Here is a 16,992-nt window from a genome sequence, read left to right as displayed (position 1 = left end):
TATCAGTATCACTGTCACAGTGTTTCTCTCGGACGTTGAGCAACGTGGCGATTATTATTTTACATGTTTTACTATGAGGGGTGGGGCGGGGGGCCATTTTCAAGATCTCGCCTAGGGCCCAGCAGACCCACGGGCCGGCCCTGATGATAGTATTTGACATATATATTAAATGTGCATATATTGTGTTCAGTTGACGCCGGTTCAAGTGACCACCTGACAATACCTTCAACCCAGGCTTTCATAGTGGCTGGCCCACCCCACACTCACATCACACTGACCGAAAAGCGCTTTTGAACAGAACTCCTGAAATGTGTATTCCAGAGCAATCTCTGGGAAACCGACCCTACAACTAAAGCACCAGAATTGCGAGGCACATGTTTATAAGGAAAAGTCAACTAAACTACAAAAGGACATTTTAAAATGAAAGTGAAACTACAGCCAAGACGTGTATAGCACGTGTATAGCATAACAATGTACAGAAATTGCATCTACAAAACGGAACAAAATGGATAATAATAATAATAATAATAATAATAATAATAATAATAATAATAAGCCGAATTACCTGTACACGTGACTGACGTTATCCATAAACGCCAAATGTAACCAGTAATCAGCCAAAGTGAATATCCCAAACCTCTCTCTCTGTAAAGTACAACATCTAAAATAAAAGTCTACCGGAAGAACTGAGAAGAACAAGAATGCCTCTCCCTGCTTGTCTCACCTCCGGACGGATCATATTTCCATGTCCATTTCTGTGATGTTCGAACCAAAACAAACGAATGACACTTTTCATTGTTAAACGTATATCTATCAAAGGTAAAGGTAAACATTAACCGTATATATGTTACGGTACATGTGGGAAAACTAGGGTTAGTAATCCTAACCCTAACCGTAATCCTAACCCTAACCTTAACCCTAGCCCTAGCCCTAGCCCTACCCCTACCCCTACCCCTAACCCTAACCTTAACCCTAGCACCCTAGCACCTAACCCTAACCCTAGTTTTCCCCACATGTACCGCATTCCCACATGTACCGTAACATAAACATTTACATTATGTTATCTACATTTTTGGGAATTTAGATTCCATATGAAAATATTTTAGAAAAAGTATTCCTATTATTAACTTTTTGAAAATAAGAAACTGTTTTACATCCGATATTCTTTATCAACCACTAGGGAGTGGAGTGGAGTCATCTAAAAAATAAAAACACTAAATATAATACAATTTTAAAAATAAAAACCACTCCAGACCGATAGGAGGCGGTAATGCGCCGTGGAAGTTAACGTTTCCCATCGATTCCCACTGCAGAAGGAGCCAGCCGCCTGCCGTGTTCTCGAAAGTTCTGCAAAGATGATGGTGAGTAGCGCAGCTTCTTTCACGCTTCACTCAAACGCAACAGAATCCATCGCCATCCTTCTCGTTATCAGACAATACGTGCCACAGAACAACATGTCGTGTTTACGAGGGGCTATTTGCGTGCAGATGGAATCATTATGTCTGTGAAAAATGTTAATGTACATCACGAAGTTGACCGTTATTGTCATGATGCTAGCTTAGCGTCTCCTATGAATGGGCGTCAACGATGCTAACGTAGCCATAGCTACCCCGTTACCCATTAATTAATTTCCCTGTGCTGTTTAATACGTCGATTATATGACTGATGGGTCATCTACCGAGAGGTCAGTTCGGTTCTACTCGTGTGCTTTATATCAATTGCCATAAGAGTCTTAACACGAGTAAGACCCTTCAACATGGTTTCCTAGCATAGCAACTACCGGCTCATTAGGTCCGAATATGACAATGCAAGTTAGCTTAGCTTGTTAGCTTGTTACCTGGTGAGCTTAGAATGATAAGGTTCTATCTCCATTTTTGGTCAAAATTGAGTTTTTTTACATGATCTGATCCATTAGGTCCATTAATGCCTGTGTGGTGTTATTTTTAAAATGTTGACATTTTTGAGTTAGTAATTAATAAAATACAAAGGTTCCATCTCACAAAACATAATGGAATGTAAAAACGTTGACGCTCAATAATCTCTGAACTGCCCTAAACGGAGATAAAACCTTAGAATTCTAAGCTCACGACTTGTCAACCTGCGCAGTTAGCTGTGCAAAGTGCTGGTTGCCAAGGCTAGACCATCACTTGGGTAGGTAGCTTAAGTAGCCGATTGACAGGAATGTGCCATGCACAAAAGCCTGCTTGCTTACATACATACTAGCTATTAATGAGACATTTTTGCCAGCCGGCTAACTGAATTGAAAAAGCTAGTGATGCTTTTTGTCGGCTTAAAGAAGAGTAGGCTAGTTGTGTGGCCCTGTTCTAAGGCTGGATGTCATAGCAGCATCAGTATTCTTGAATGAATGAATGAATGTTCAAGGCTGGATGTCGTAGCAGCTGAAGGACAGCATCAGTATTCTTGAATGAATGAATGAATGTTCAAGGCTGGATGTCATAGCAGCATCAGTATTCTTGTTTTTGGAGGTTCGACCAAAGAGGAACACTAAACATGACAGATGATGATGATGCCCCACGAGGGACAGAGGCGTCACACCCAATGTTGTGTCGCCCATGGAGAACAAAGCACCTTATAAGGGGCTGTTAAATATATGAGCATGGTTGTGTCTTGTGTTTGGAAGAGATTTGTGTTGTCGTTGAAATTCTTGCATCTGTTGACTCAAACATCTTATGCTCAGATCTATTGACGATTGACACCTCCCTCTTTCTCTTCCCGTTTTTTTCTTTTTCGCTACTCTTAACTATCACCCTCTCTCTCTCCACCTCCATCCATCCCCATTTCCTCCCTCTCCATCCTTCCCCCCTCATCAATTCATACTCTCCTCTTTCTCTCCATCTCTCTCTCTCCATCCCTCCCATCTCTCCCTCTCTCCATCACTTCCCCCCTCCAGCCCACACCGGTTATCCTGTTGAAGGAGGGGACAGACACGTCTCAGGGCGTGCCCCAGCTCATCAGCAACATCAATGCCTGCCAGGTGATAGCAGAGGCGGTCCGCACCACCCTGGGCCCGCGTGGCATGGACAAGCTCATGGTCGACAGCAGAGGTAGGACTGGGGTACTGGGGGGGTACTGGGGCCTCGGGGAGGGGTAGATGTCAAGGGTCTGAGGTGGTGGTGGTCTTTCTTAGTGGGGGTCTGGCCATTGAGGTAGATTTAAAGGCGCCTTGGTAACCAGAGGACCCCACATCGTCTTGAGGTCAGAACGTGTTCTTTTTAGGTAATTTAGCACACGCTTTTATTAAAATTGACTTAGAATATATTATATTTTTATAGTTTATTTGTAATTACGTCATAAGTACACAGTGCAATGAAGTGCTTGAGGCAGAGCAGCTATACAACGTCAAGTGTAAGTGTATAAAATGTGAATATAAGCACTAAAAGTAGAAACAGTAAATACAGCAAAATAAAAATGCATGCAAAATAAAAATAATAGAGAATGAGAGAATGTTAGCAGAGACACACAATAACAACAAAATAGTTTAGATTTGGCAAGTCACTTCAGCCGGTGCTTCGCCAGACAGCACCAAGGTTCCAGAGCACCAACGCGAACCGGAACGGTTCCATGGCGGTGTGAAAGCCCCATAAGTGAATCAACGACACAGTCATCAAGGAAGATTTTTTGTTAATGAAATGTTTATTATTATTGCAGTTTTAGTAATGTAGGGTGTTAGGGCGTGGAGAGCTCTACGGTGCTTCAACATGGTCATTAACAACTAAAACGTCAGTCACGATGAGTCGATTGGCCAAGATCCACTCCTCTGTGGCTCAGTTGGCAGAGCATGGTGCTAACAACGCTTAGGTTGTGGGTTCGATTCCTGCTGGGACCATATATACAGAAAACATGTTTCCACTCCACGGTTTAGGAGTGACTGTAGTGGTTCTAAGGACCGGTCTTTGTTGTCGTCCTCTCAGGTAAAGCCACCATCTCCAACGACGGAGCCACCATCCTGAGGCTGCTGGACGTGGTTCACCCTGCGGCCAAGACCCTGGTGGACATCGCCCGCTCCCAGGACGCTGAGGTGTGTGTGTGTGTGCGCGTGTGTGTGTGTTCCATTTTACTAGCTGTTTCCTTCCCTTTACTCTTGCTATTTCAGGCATGATAATCGCTCACCTTTCGGCGAAATTCGCCGTTTTGAATCCAAAATAGACATCCATACTTTTTTTTTTTTTTTTTCAATCTTGTAATTCTGCATGTGACCACCACTAGAGTAAATCTAAAAGAAATCAGATATGAGCACATGGAAGCTAATTTTTCCACAAAAAAAACTTTCCGCCGGGACCGCCTAGCAGGTTCCGGGTCTCGTATCCTTCTCACCTTTTTCACCCTGACCCATTTTCATGCCTGTATTTTTCTTGTTGTTTTTTATTACCTGTAACACCTCTCACCAGGTGGGTGATGAGTTCCTTTAGCTGTTGAAGCCATAACCACTTATCTAACCCATCCTCTCCCTCTCCTCTCCTCCCCATCCATCCCTCCCCTTCAGGTGGGTGATGAGTTCCTCAAGTGGTTGTAGAAGCCATAACCACTTATCTAACATCCTCTCCTCCCCCCTCCAGGTGGGTGATGGGACAACCTCTGTGACCCTGCTGGCGGCTGAGTTCCTGAAGCAGTTGAAGCCGTATGTGGAGGAGGGGCTCCACCCCCAGACCATCATCAGAGCCTTCCGCAACGCCACCCAGCTTGCCGTCAAGAAGATCCAAGAGATCGCCGTCACAGTCAAGAAGGACGACAAGCAGTACGTTTGTGTGTGTGTGTGTGTGCGTGCGTCTTCAGAGGTATTGCAGTGTGTCATGACAAGCTACAACCACTACGTCCATTTGAAGTTATGGATCCCCCTTCCACCCCCGTAGGGAGCAGAGGCAGCTGCTGGAGAAGTGTGCTGCCACGGCCCTGAACTCCAAGCTGATCGCGGGTCAGAAGGACTTCTTCAGTAAGATGGTGGTGGACGCTGTGGGCAGCCTGGACGAGCTGCTGCCCCTTAAGATGATCGGCATGAAGAAGGTCCAGGGAGGTGCTCTGGAGGTAGGACTCTCCTATCTAGCTCTCTGTCTCTCTGCTCCTGCTTGAACACTTTCCGCAAGCAGCACTGAAAATTGCACAAAAAACTAAATGATGACGGTTCGTAATGAGACCATGACCAAATGTAAGATCATGGCGGGACAAATTAGACTATGGCCAGCCGCCACAGTATCATCTTTGCACAACAACTTTGCATGTCGGGACATTTTGAGATTCGTAGTTCTGGACTAGGGATGCTTAGATGAACTCTTTGGGGCAGTTTCGCAGACAAGGCTTGAGCCTCGTCCTGGACTAAATCACATGTAAAATCTCCATTGAAGATGCTTTTTAGTCTGGGATTAGCCTTAAGTCTTGTCTGTGAAACCGGTCCCTTGTCTCGGTTGCCGCATCCACATCGGATTAAGATTTTGTTGGAAATGTAGAAGAAGAGTGTTGCTTCTGTCTTACTGCATACCCTCTCTCTTGACTTTCTCCTCCACGGACCAAAACACTGACACACAATTAATATTAAATGACAAATACTTCTCAGACTGACGCCTCATTAACAATAAACTCCAGTTTAACTACTCCACACCACGACCCCCTGTCACTGGGCAAGGCGGTGTCCTCTGATGGCACTGATCTCATATCTGTCAGGGGAAGAGAGAACCAGGCCATGTTCATCCCAGTCATCTCTGTTCAGTGAGGAAAAAGGCTGGTTCATGCTATGGTCACAGATCTATACTAAAAGAATCAATACTCAATAATGTCGTCATGGAGACACAGTGTCTTGATTGTCTTCAAGCTCACTGTTACTTCAACCTTTCTACTCCTGTTTAGTCGGTATCCAAAACAATATAAACACACTGTAAATCATTTAGCAGACGCTTTTATCCAAAGCGACTTAGAAATAGAGATTACAGGGCCGGTCTCCCTGGAGTAATTTAGGACTAAGTGGTGGCGTTCCCAAGTGGGATTTGAACTCATGACCTTCTGATCACCAGCCCAACTCACTGTCCACTAGGCCACCAGTACCCCAATATCTTCGCTCGTCTGGTCGTCTTTCAAATACTGACTTGGACACAATTAACAAACTAAACCCGTGCTCCTGGTCTGTACCACCCCTGTTCAGTCAGGTTACTCCGAGATGTCCTTGAAACGGTACGTTTGCTGTGTCTCACTTTTAACCTGTCTCTCCCATCCTTCTCTGTCTCTCATCCATCCCTCTCTCTTCTCTTGTCCTTCCCTCTCCTCTCTTTCGCTCCCCCTCCCCATCTCTCCTCTTGCTTGTCCTTCTCTTTCTCCCATCATTCCTCCCCTCTTTCTCTCTCCCCCTCTCCCTTCTCCAGGACTCTCACCTGGTGGCAGGTGTGGCGTTCAAGAAGACGTTCTCCTACGCCGGCTTTGAGATGCAGCCCAAACGCTACGACAACCCAAAGATCGCCCTGCTCAACGTGGAGCTGGAGCTCAAGGCCGAGAAGGACAACGCAGAGGTCCGCGTCAAGTCTGTGGAGGTCAGTACGCTTTCTCACACACACACACACACACACACACACACACACCCCAAGCCAACCATACACGAGCGCGCGCACACACACACACACACACACACACACAGGCACTGATCTCTTTGAAATACTCATTTAGACATGAACACACCACGACCCCCTGTCACTGGGCAAGGCGGTGTCCTCTGATGGCACTGATCTCATATCTGTCAGGGGAAGAGAGAACCAGGCCATGTTCATCCCAGTCATCTCTGTTCAGTGAGGAAAAAGGCTGGTTCATGCTATGGTCACAGATCTATACTAAAATAATCAATACTCAATGTCCTGGAGGGTATTCCAACAACGTTGCTAAAGAAAAATCTAGGCTTTTTTTTTTGATGAGTCTCGCGAAACGTATCAAAATAAGCCTTTGGCGACTTTGATGGAATACCCCCCCTGGAGACACAGATTCAGTGTTGTGTGTGCGTGTACACACACACACACAGTGTGGCTTGATTGTCTTCAAGCTCACTGGTTTAATATAACATCAACCTTTCTAGTAGTCGTGTTGAATCAGTATCAACCCTTTCTCCTCTTGAAACTTGTGGCTATTTCTTACACACAGAGCCAGTCACTAACTCTCTCTCTCTCCCCCCCCCCACCCCTCCTCCAGGACTACCAGGCGATCGTGGACGCTGAGTGGAACATCCTGTACGACAAGCTGGAGAAGATCCAGAAGTCCGGGGCCAAGGTGGTTCTGTCCAAGCTGCCCATCGGTGACGTGGCCACGCAGTACTTTGCCGACCGGGACCTGTTCTGTGCCGGGAGGGTCCAGGAGGAGGACCTCAAGAGGACCATGATGGTACGGACCCGGAACCTGGGGAAGGGGGGGGGGGGGTTCTGGTTGATCTAGACTAGTGGTCCACCTCACTCCTGGTCCTGGAGAGCTGCGCTATTGCAGGCTTTTGGCCCAGCTCAGCACCGACACTAATCAAGGTTTTGAAGATCGGTTGGTTGGTTGCTTCTCAGTCAGCTGTGCTGGCGCTAGGCTGGACCCACTGTGGCTGTCATCGGCCCAGGATTGAGGACCATAAAAATGTGTTGAGTCAGTCCAGATAGAAGAAGAAGAAAATGTGATTGGTCAGAATTTGTCCAGGGAGTAAATTAGAGACCTGATCAGAGGTGGACATCAAAAGTCAAAGTGAATATTGCTGAGAGGCCTCCTCTCCTCAAACTGGGTGTGGCCTGTATGTACATGTTTGGTATTTAGCAGACGCCTTTATCCAAAGCTACTTAGCACAAATACATTTGTCTAAGTAGGTGAATCATCTATCCATCAGTCATCATAATAATAAGTAATCTTTTTTATAAATCAATTTAGAGTCGAGAAACTGTACAGGGGGGAAGTAGGGATGAGAAGGTCTTTAGGAGGCATGTATATTGTCGATGCAGTGAACGGTCCTAACAGTGAAGCGCCCTAACAGTGATTGTAATGTGTCCTCCAGGCCTGCGGGGGCTCCATCCAGACCAGCGTAGGCTCCATGACAGATGACGTGCTGGGACGCTGTGAGCTGTTTGAGGAGGTCCAGGTTGGAGGAGAGAGGTGAGCCCTGATGGATGTAGCTGTGTTCTCCTGTTGTGTGGTCAAAGACTGCTTCATAGGAAATTCTCGCAGTTGTGTGTGTGTGTGTGGGGGGGGGGGGGGGGGCTGGCTTGGGCTGTGTAGTATTATGTAACTAACTTCCTCCCTCCCTCCCCAGGTATAACTTCTTCAAGGGCTGTCCAAGGTCCAAGACCTGCACCATCATCCTGAGGGGAGGGGCCGAACAGTTCATGGAGGAGACGGAACGCTCGCTGCACGACGCCATCATGATCGTGCGCAGGGCCATCAAGGTAGGTTGAGACACAGGGCATGCTTCATGATCATACACAGGGCCATCAAGGTAGGTTGAGACAGGGCGGTCAAGGTAGGTTGAGACACAGGGCCATCATGACAGGTTGAGACGCAGGGCTTTACAGCAAGAACAATACAACTTTAATATGAACTAACATCAAACCATGAACCCCCAAAAAGCCAGCCACGGGAAAAACTCCCCAGAGGGGAGGAAAAACCTCTGGCACATTCTGAGTTCAGTCTCTAGGCGTGGAAGAGGGAAGTCTGACAGTTGATTGACAGTTGTTGACAGCCTATTACGTCAGATAAAAGTGGCTACTTGTGTCAATATTCTTGATTTAGTTTTTCCACACTAGAGATTGACAGAAGTGTATCCAACTGGCATAAATGGCTGTAAACACGTGATTAGTACTGGAGGCGTACACTCAAATCTTTTCTCTCCCGGTTTCCATGACGTGTGTGTTTTTTCATCCCCAGAACGACTCCATCGTGGCCGGGGGCGGAGCTATTGAGATGGAGCTGTCCAAGTACCTGAGGGACTACTCCAGAACCATCCCGGGCAAACAGCAGCTTCTGATTGGAGCGTACGCCAAAGCCCTGGAGATCATCCCCCGCCAGCTCTGCGACAACGCCGGGTTCGACGCCACCAACATCCTCAACAAGCTGAGGGCCAAGCACGCACAGGTACGCGCGCACACACACACACACACACACACAAGCTGAGGGCTAAGCATGCACAGTTACACACGCATGTACGCACACACACACACACACACACACACACACACACAAGCTGAGGGCCAAGCACGCACAGGTACAGACACACACACCACTCATCAAGCTGAGGGCCAAACACGCACAGGTACACACACTCTTAACATGCTGACAGACAAGCACGCACACTCTCACTTACACGCACCCCCTCAACAAGTTCAGAGGCAAGCATATACAAATGTGCACATACACCAACACTGCTCACTTTCAAATACTGACACAGTAAACTCCAGTTAACTACTCCACACCACGACCCCCTGTCACTGGGCAAGGCGGTGTCCTCTGATGGCACTGATCTCATATCTGTCAGGGGAAGAGAGAACCAGGCCATGTTCATCCCAGTCATCTCTGTTCAGTGAGGAAAAAGGCTGGTTCATGCTATGGGCACAGATCTATACTAAAATAATCAATACTCAATAATGTCGTCATGGAGACACACACAAATTCAGTGTTGTGTACACACACACACACAGTGTGACTTTATTGTCTTCAAGCTCACTGTGTTCAACCTTTCTACTTGTGTTGAATCAGTATCAACCCTTTCTCCTCTTGAAACAACAGACATGTGGCTATTTCGTACACATAGAGCCAGTCATTAACTCTCTCTGTCTCTCTCTCTGTCTCTCTCTCTCCCTCCCACCTAGGGTGGTATGTGGTTCGGCGTGGACGTCAACAACGAGGACATCGCCGACAACTACGTGGCGTGCGTGTGGGAGCCGTCCATCGTCCGCATCAACGCCCTGACCGCTGCCTCCGAGGCCGCCTGCCTCATCCTGTCCGTGGACGAGACCATCAAGAACCCCCGCAGTACCGTCGACGGACCACCGGGGGGCGGGAGAGGACGCGGCCGCGGCCGCCCTCACGCTCACTAGGAATCCCCTCTGACCCCCTGACCTCGCCACTCCACCCTTCTCTCCCTATACAGGAGGGGAGAGGGGGGGGTTCATAGCAGCAACAGTAGAGTTCTCTGGACTTTGGCAAGGACTGTAGCACTCTCCCAACCCCCCCCCCCCCCCCCCAGAACCTCTCTTCCCCTCCCCATTCTTCCCCCACGGCCCCCCACCCCTCCTTGTTTTTGTTACTGATGGCTCCATTGATGTCCAGCCGTCTCAGTGTGTTCAGACTTGGCCAGATGAGCTGCATGCATCTACCAGAGAAGCACCAGCAGCAGTGTGCTGCATGTCTGTAGGTGCCAGATAACATGTTCTTGAATGTAGGAATGTGACATCACTCGAGTGTGTACTTTAAGTGTACTATAGCCACTTACGCCTAAATGTGCTGTATGTACCTGGATGTCTGGACCTAACATGTGTACCTGACTGTCTGTATCTGACTGTCTGTACTTACCGTGTGTAAGTTCACACCTGACTGTCGACTGGCTTCACATTGAGATGGCTGGAGAATTCAAAAGTCCCCTTCCACCCTGTTTTTGTATACCTTTTAGGGTGCCCCCTCCCCTACATGACCCCCCCCCTAACCACGGTCCTGAGTCCAGGGAGCTGTTTTGTATGTGTGTAACTGTCAGAGCACTGAGGATTCATGTTGAACAGTTCTGTTATGTTAGTCGCTCTGTGGAACTATTTATTGGACCATTAAAAATCAATACTTCCACCGCTCAAATACTGTCTTTGTGTCGTGTGTGTGTGTGACTTATGACCAGCTATCATTGTGTTGTTAAAGTTTGACCAGAGCAAATGGCTGTGCAGAATAACAGCTAGCTAAATGATCCCTAAAGATTAGCAAATCTGCAAGACGCCTTGTTTAGGCTGATCGTCTTAGGACCTCACGTCCTCCACTTGTGTCTTACTGAAAACGCATTTGGAGGGAAAGTTCTCGATTCTGGAGTTGTGTTCCTAACAACTGAGAAGGTTTAGGTGGTCATGGGAGATGACATTGTATAAACTACACCCTCTGTCCTCTCGTTGCCTATTTGTGGCAACACCTCACTAGGAAGTGGGGAGATGGAACACACTACAGCACTCTGTTCAACCTATAGTATATCATTCACCAACGTCACCATCTAGTGGCCTAAACTTAGAATGTGAGCAGCAACACTGAACGCTTCATATAATTAATTATTTCTTCTGATTTCTTTTTTCCAAATCAATGTCATCGACAGGATGGAAGAAATTGGTCTCAATATATCCAGTAAAGGATCTCGGCAATCAATGTACAGTACTAGTGCCTCTACTACACGTTGACCTGTTATGGTACTTGAAATAAACCCCTCAAAAAAAGTTTGGAAATGTTATTTCAGTCGATTCTTCCTCCCCTTTACTAATACCAATTGGTATTGTATTTTATATCGTTGGAAAGCCTGATTAGTCACCTTTACAACGAGCTACAACCTGTAAGGATCATGCATTCGTGGAATGAGTTACACAGCTAAACGTGTGGGTAGCGGCCCAAAAGAATTTGCCAAAATCCCCTGCAATATTCTTCTGTTGGTATTCGCTCTCATTTTGAGCTTCAAGTGCTGGCAGGTGTATGTCAGTCACAGGTGTGTGACTGGCACCTAATTGACAGGAATGATATTCTGGGGCCAGTGGCGATCCCATATCTCCAGAATCTGGGACCTATCTCCATCCTCCAGGATAACAACGCTCGCCCCCACAGAGCCTGGATCATCACAGAGTACCTCCAGAATTTGGGAGTGGAGAGGATGGAATGGCCTGCTGTGCATCCAGACCTCAACCCAATTGAACACTTGTGGGATCAGCTTGGGCGTGCTGTACGTGCCAGAGTGACCAACGCAACCATGTTGGCTGGAAAATCCTGGTTGAGGAATGACCAGCATGAGGAGGAGGTGCCAAGCTGTTGTGACTGCGTATGGATCTTCCACACGCTACTGAGGTCCCTGACAGTGTAAAATGAATAAAGTGTAGAAATGGCCAATATGTGTTGTTTTTTCCTTATTACTGTGGGAGAGTGCAATCATCCAATCCACCAAGCAACTCAAAACGAGAGTGAATACCAGCAGAAGAATATAGGGGATTTTGGCAAATATTTTTGGGCCACTACCCACACGTTTAGCTGTGTTGCTCATTCCACGAATGCATGATCCTTACAAGTTGTACCTCACTGTAAAGGTGACTAATCAGGCTTTCCAACAATATCAAATACAATACCAATTGGTATTATTAAAGGGGAGGAATAATCGACCGAAATAACGTTTCCGAACTTTTTTTGAGGAGTTTAGTTAAACCTCTCACTGCCTTTATCTCTGTAGGGTGTGTCCACATGCTACAATTAATGCTGGCAGCTATCTGTTAGCTTAATAGAAAACACAGACGTTCCTGGTAAACGACACACAGCAAACATGGGGAAAGCTAACACAAATTCGGAAAAAGCTGTCCTGCAGTGACATTGATAAGGCACTTTTTTGTGACAATTGAGCCTTATTTTAGGATATAGTAATATATTTTATGACACCGACTAAATTGTTAATGGGTAGACCTGTGTAGGATGTGAAGTATCTTAAAAGGCATCTTAGTCTAGTATCTATCTATCTTAGGCATAGTCTATATACTTAATACATTGATAATAACCAATTAACTGTAAACATCTATGCCATTTATATGATTATAGAGCCTAGGGGCCAGCAGTGGGTGGAGATGATGCCATGGGTATAGTGGGTGGAGTGGTGCCATGTGTATGGTTATAGTGGGTGGAGTGAAGCCATGTGTAAGGTTATAGCGGGTACAGTGAAGCCATGTGTATGGTTATAGCGGGTACAGTGAAGCCATGTGTATGGTTATAGTGGGTGGTGCTCCCTCTCCTCCCTCTGCCCCCTCTCCTGCTCCCTCTCCTCCCCGTGCTCCCTCTCCTGCTCCCTCTCCTCCCCCTGCTCCCTCTCCTCCCCCTGCCCCCTCTCCTCCCCCTGCCCCCTCTCCTGCCCCCTCTCCTCCCCGTGCTCTCTCTCCTGCTCCCTCTCCTCCCCCTGCTCCCTCTCCTGCCCCCTCTCCTCCCCGTGCTCTCTCCTGCCCCCTCTCCTCCCCGTGCTCTCTCCTGCCCCCTCTCCTCCCCCTGCTCCCTCTCCTCCCCCTGCTCCCTCTCCTTGGGTCTCATCAGGCGCTGTGTTGAACGTTTCCCCTGCCTTGATCATCCGTCCGCTACATTTTCATTTTATTCCCCCGGGAATCGTGTGTTTTTTGGGCGCGCTGCCAACACAGCGAATCCGCAGAAAACCGCTGATGATTTCCTGAGCCGTGAAACAGCCCGTTTTTTTAGGGTATAGAATTTCCCTTTGGGAAATGAGTGCCTATACAAAGTACTGATATAGTAAATTTAATAATAATTCATTCATAGCTTTTTGTATACCGGTAGTTGTATATTGCAATAATAATAATAATAATGGTTGTCATAAAATCCCACGGCACACCTCGGCTTCACACCGTTTGGTCTAAAAGCAAGCACAAGGCTGCGTTCGTAAATTCGCTCTGAGAGAGACACTGGGTTCAACGCCATAAAGGGACCAAGTAATCCAGAGCAAATTTACGAACGTAACCCATGTATAGATCTGGAGCCAGGCAGTGACAGTTGGGGGTTGCCATGGAAATCATTTGAGTTTGAGAGCAGTTTGTGGTAAAATGTAAAACACCAAGTTACTTATTAGACAAGACTTTATAATTATTTATACATAAAGGTGTACATACAAGGGTATTCATTCATTTAACATGTATGTGTACAAAATACAAATAAGATTTATAGTCTAAATTAGTCTAAAATAGAATTGGCTATTCTAAAATATAGAATAAGGGGAGGGTTTCCCATGTGAAAGCTTCATAGCTTTGCATTATTATCGGTAATAAATCAACGATCTTAGAGAGTGGCACAAAGCTTTTGGGAAACTCCAGAACAACCCCAGATTAGCTAGTAAAATATATCTATAAAAACACTATCACTCCCAAGAATAATGCCTTTGATCCAAACGTTTTCTCAGAATAAATCCAATTGTGTTTTGTCATGGACATTTACAGGTTAATACATATATATATATATAATTATATATAATATAATATAATTATAAATAATATATATTATTTATATATAATATATTTATATATATAAACATGACTATGAACTGGTTATGCCAAAGAATGTTCCAGGGATATGCTATGATTAATATATATATATATATATATATATATATATATATATATATATATTAATCATAGCATATCCCTGGAACATTCTTTGGCATAACCAGTTCATAGTCATGTTTATAACCAGTTTGTTGTAATTTATAACCAGTTCATTGTAGGTTTATTTACCCTACTTAGGAAGAGGATTGTTCAGATGGTCATTCTGTCCTTTGGCCACTAGGTGGCCCTCTCAACAACAATGAGCATCAGACGATATGAGAGCAGAGGAAGTACACAGTCAGTCATTCCCAAGGGTTTAGATGTCGATGGACAAGAGGCATGTTACCAGGATGTATAGACTCAACTGTTCAACATCTTTCACTCTACTGAGCTGAACCGAGCTGGGCTAAGCTGAGTTGTGCTGGCCTGGTTACATATCCACCATAGTTGCTCTATGCAACAACAGTTCTAACAGTATGAAAAAGGATGAAAAAAGGATGAAAAAAATACCAGAGCTGGCATAGTAGGGTTTTGGGAAGCCCTGTTGTGTGTAAAGCCCCTTGGTTAGTTTGAAGGTGTTTGTGTGTTGTCAGTATCCATCATATCATATCTCAGAGATGTGAAACTTAGTAGTAAAGTAGGTCACACCTAGGTCTATGTTTGTGCAACTGGCTCCAGATCTTTAGTCTATGAAAGTTTGTAATGTAAAACAGTCCTCAGATTTCTACCTCCACCAGCCTCCCCTGGGTGCAGCCTCCTCTTTCCTGGCACTATACACACCTAAACAACACATAACCTTTCACCCCTGTACTTCCTGCCACACGTATGCTAACTAGCTAGCTAGCTAGCTAGCTAGTTAGACAGAAAGTCGATCGCCGCGCGCACCGAGCGGCTGCTCATCACATCCACCGCCGTCACTTTGATCTCCGTGTCTCCGAACTGCATGGTGGCCCTGATCTCCCTCCTCTCCGCCCCCACTCCCGATACCGGTGGTCCCGGTCCCGGTCCCGGTCCTGGTAAAGCCTCCGGCAGGTCGAGCGTTATCGCACCGCACTTCCTCACGCCGTCGTCCGTGATGTACACCACGTCGTCCGTGTCGCAGCAGTAGATGTTGATGATGATCTTCCGCTGGCCTGAGCGCGCCGGCGTGTAGCTCCGCCTCACCAGCTCGCCCAGGGCCACCGATTGGTCGACGGAGACGAAGCGGTCCAGGATGTCCGTGCACCACTCGCGACCGTCCTTCACCAGGAGCTTGTCCCGGGGGTGGCGGCCCGCCACGAAGCGGTTCAGGACCCCGACGCCGTAGGTCAGAGGGCAACGACGGACACGCACCTGGGGGGGAGGGAGGGGGAGGGTGGAGGGAAGGAGCAAGGGAGGGAGGTGGGGGGAGTAGAGGGAGGGAGGAGGAGGGGGGAGAGGAGGGAGGGAGGAGGGGGAGAGGAGGGAGAGAGGGAGGAGCAAGGGACGGAGGAGGGGGAGTGGAGGGAGGAAGGAGGGGGGAGGGGATGGAGGGAGGATGGGAGAGAGGAGGGAGGGAGGAGGGGGGAGGGGATGGAGGTGGGAGGAAGGAAGGGAAGAGGAAAGGAGGAGGGAGGAGGAAGGAATAAGGGGTTAGGCTGGACAGTAATAATGGGTGGCATAATGTCATTCATGACCATAGCTCTGGTCATAATTAGGGGAAATGGGCTGGTTTCCTGGACCTGGATTAAGGTCAGTGTGGAGGCTGGTGGACGCAGAAATCAGGCTCATTGTTTTGCATGGGACGGTGTGTCATCGCCAGGGCGACAAGTGTCCAAGGAATCTTATTAAATTCCTTGGTAGCACCCAGTACAGTCTGATTCTGTCTGGGTCTGACTCTAGAACTGTCACCACAGTAAGGTCCAGACAGAGGCTGCATTCGTAAATTCGCTCTGAGAGCGCCGGAGCGCACACTGGGTTCAACGTCATAAAGGGACCAAGTAATTTGATTGGACAAGAGGCATTCCATGAGTGCCGATCAGATTCCAGAGCGAATTTACGAACACAGCCTGATTCTGTCTGGTTCTCACTCTACAACTCTCACCACAGTAGGGTCCAGTCCGAACAGAACAGCTCCCTTCAGGATGGTCAGTCCCACGTCCTGAGGAATGATGATGCGACACATGCGCCCAAATGCATTCTGGGCCGCACGCTGCAGCATGGGAGACTCTGCGAACCCGCCCACCAGGAACAGGAAACGCACACCTTGCACTTCCTGTCTCTGCATCAGCTCCTCTGTAGGAGAAGGGAGGGATGAGAGGAGACGCGGAGATGGACGGTGGAAGGAGAGGAGGGAGAAAGGGAGAAAAAAGAAAAGTGGAGGAACAGAGAGTGCAGGGGAGGGGAGGGAGAGAAGGAGGAGAAGAGTTTCAATACTATGTTTCCATTTATTTCCAAATAAAGTACGATTGTGTGTGTGTGTGTGTGTGTGTGTGTGTGTGTGTGTGTGTGTGTGTGTGTGTGTGTGCATGTGTGTCTTACCGATGTGTTTGATGATGTTGTTGATGGTGGGCTGGAACAGTTCGTTCATAGCCTCTTGAGTCAGACGCAGCATCCCCTGAGACGACCACTTCACGATATTCATACTGGCAGAGAGCAAGAGGGGTTACACACACGCACACACACACACACACACACACACACACACACAGATAACTATATCCCCAACCTAAATGCTCAGCTAACAGGGATACTAACTCCTAGCATTAATACCCTC

At 47.2% G+C, this 16,992-nt stretch overlaps 2 protein-coding genes across 2 annotated transcripts in view; one reads left to right on the top strand and one right to left on the bottom strand.

Annotated features, from left to right (window-relative positions):
* The first annotated feature begins 1,313 nt into the window (after positions 1-1,313).
* Positions 1,314-10,884, top strand: cct7 (chaperonin containing TCP1, subunit 7 (eta)). The gene is made up of 11 exons (XM_080544464.1): positions 1,314-1,361; positions 2,912-3,065; positions 3,933-4,039; positions 4,578-4,756; positions 4,872-5,043; positions 6,369-6,533; positions 7,180-7,368; positions 8,012-8,109; positions 8,267-8,399; positions 8,878-9,084; positions 9,819-10,884. Exons 1-11 carry the CDS (start codon positions 1,356-1,358, stop codon positions 10,044-10,046), a joined length of 1,638 nt encoding a protein of 545 aa, XP_080400590.1. The 5' UTR covers positions 1,314-1,355; the 3' UTR covers positions 10,047-10,884.
* A 4,226-nt stretch (positions 10,885-15,110) lies between these two features.
* The window catches only part of LOC308169739 (heat shock 70 kDa protein 12B-like), a gene marked incomplete at its 3' end in the record, with an annotated part of 14,241 nt that continues 12,359 nt past the window's right edge, over positions 15,111-16,992 (bottom strand). Inside the window, 3 exon segments of the mRNA XM_080544465.1 lie at positions 15,111-15,590; positions 16,321-16,511; positions 16,758-16,861. Of these exon segments, the coding sequence (XP_080400591.1) occupies positions 15,111-15,590; positions 16,321-16,511; positions 16,758-16,861 (775 nt within the window).

The sequence above is a fragment of the Nansenia antarctica genome, assembly GCF_963989245.1.
Source record: "Nansenia antarctica genome assembly, chromosome: 13".
NCBI lineage: Eukaryota > Metazoa > Chordata > Actinopteri > Argentiniformes > Microstomatidae > Nansenia > Nansenia antarctica.
Note: the sequence above shows the minus strand (reverse complement) of the source record. Positions and strands in the feature narration are given on the sequence as shown.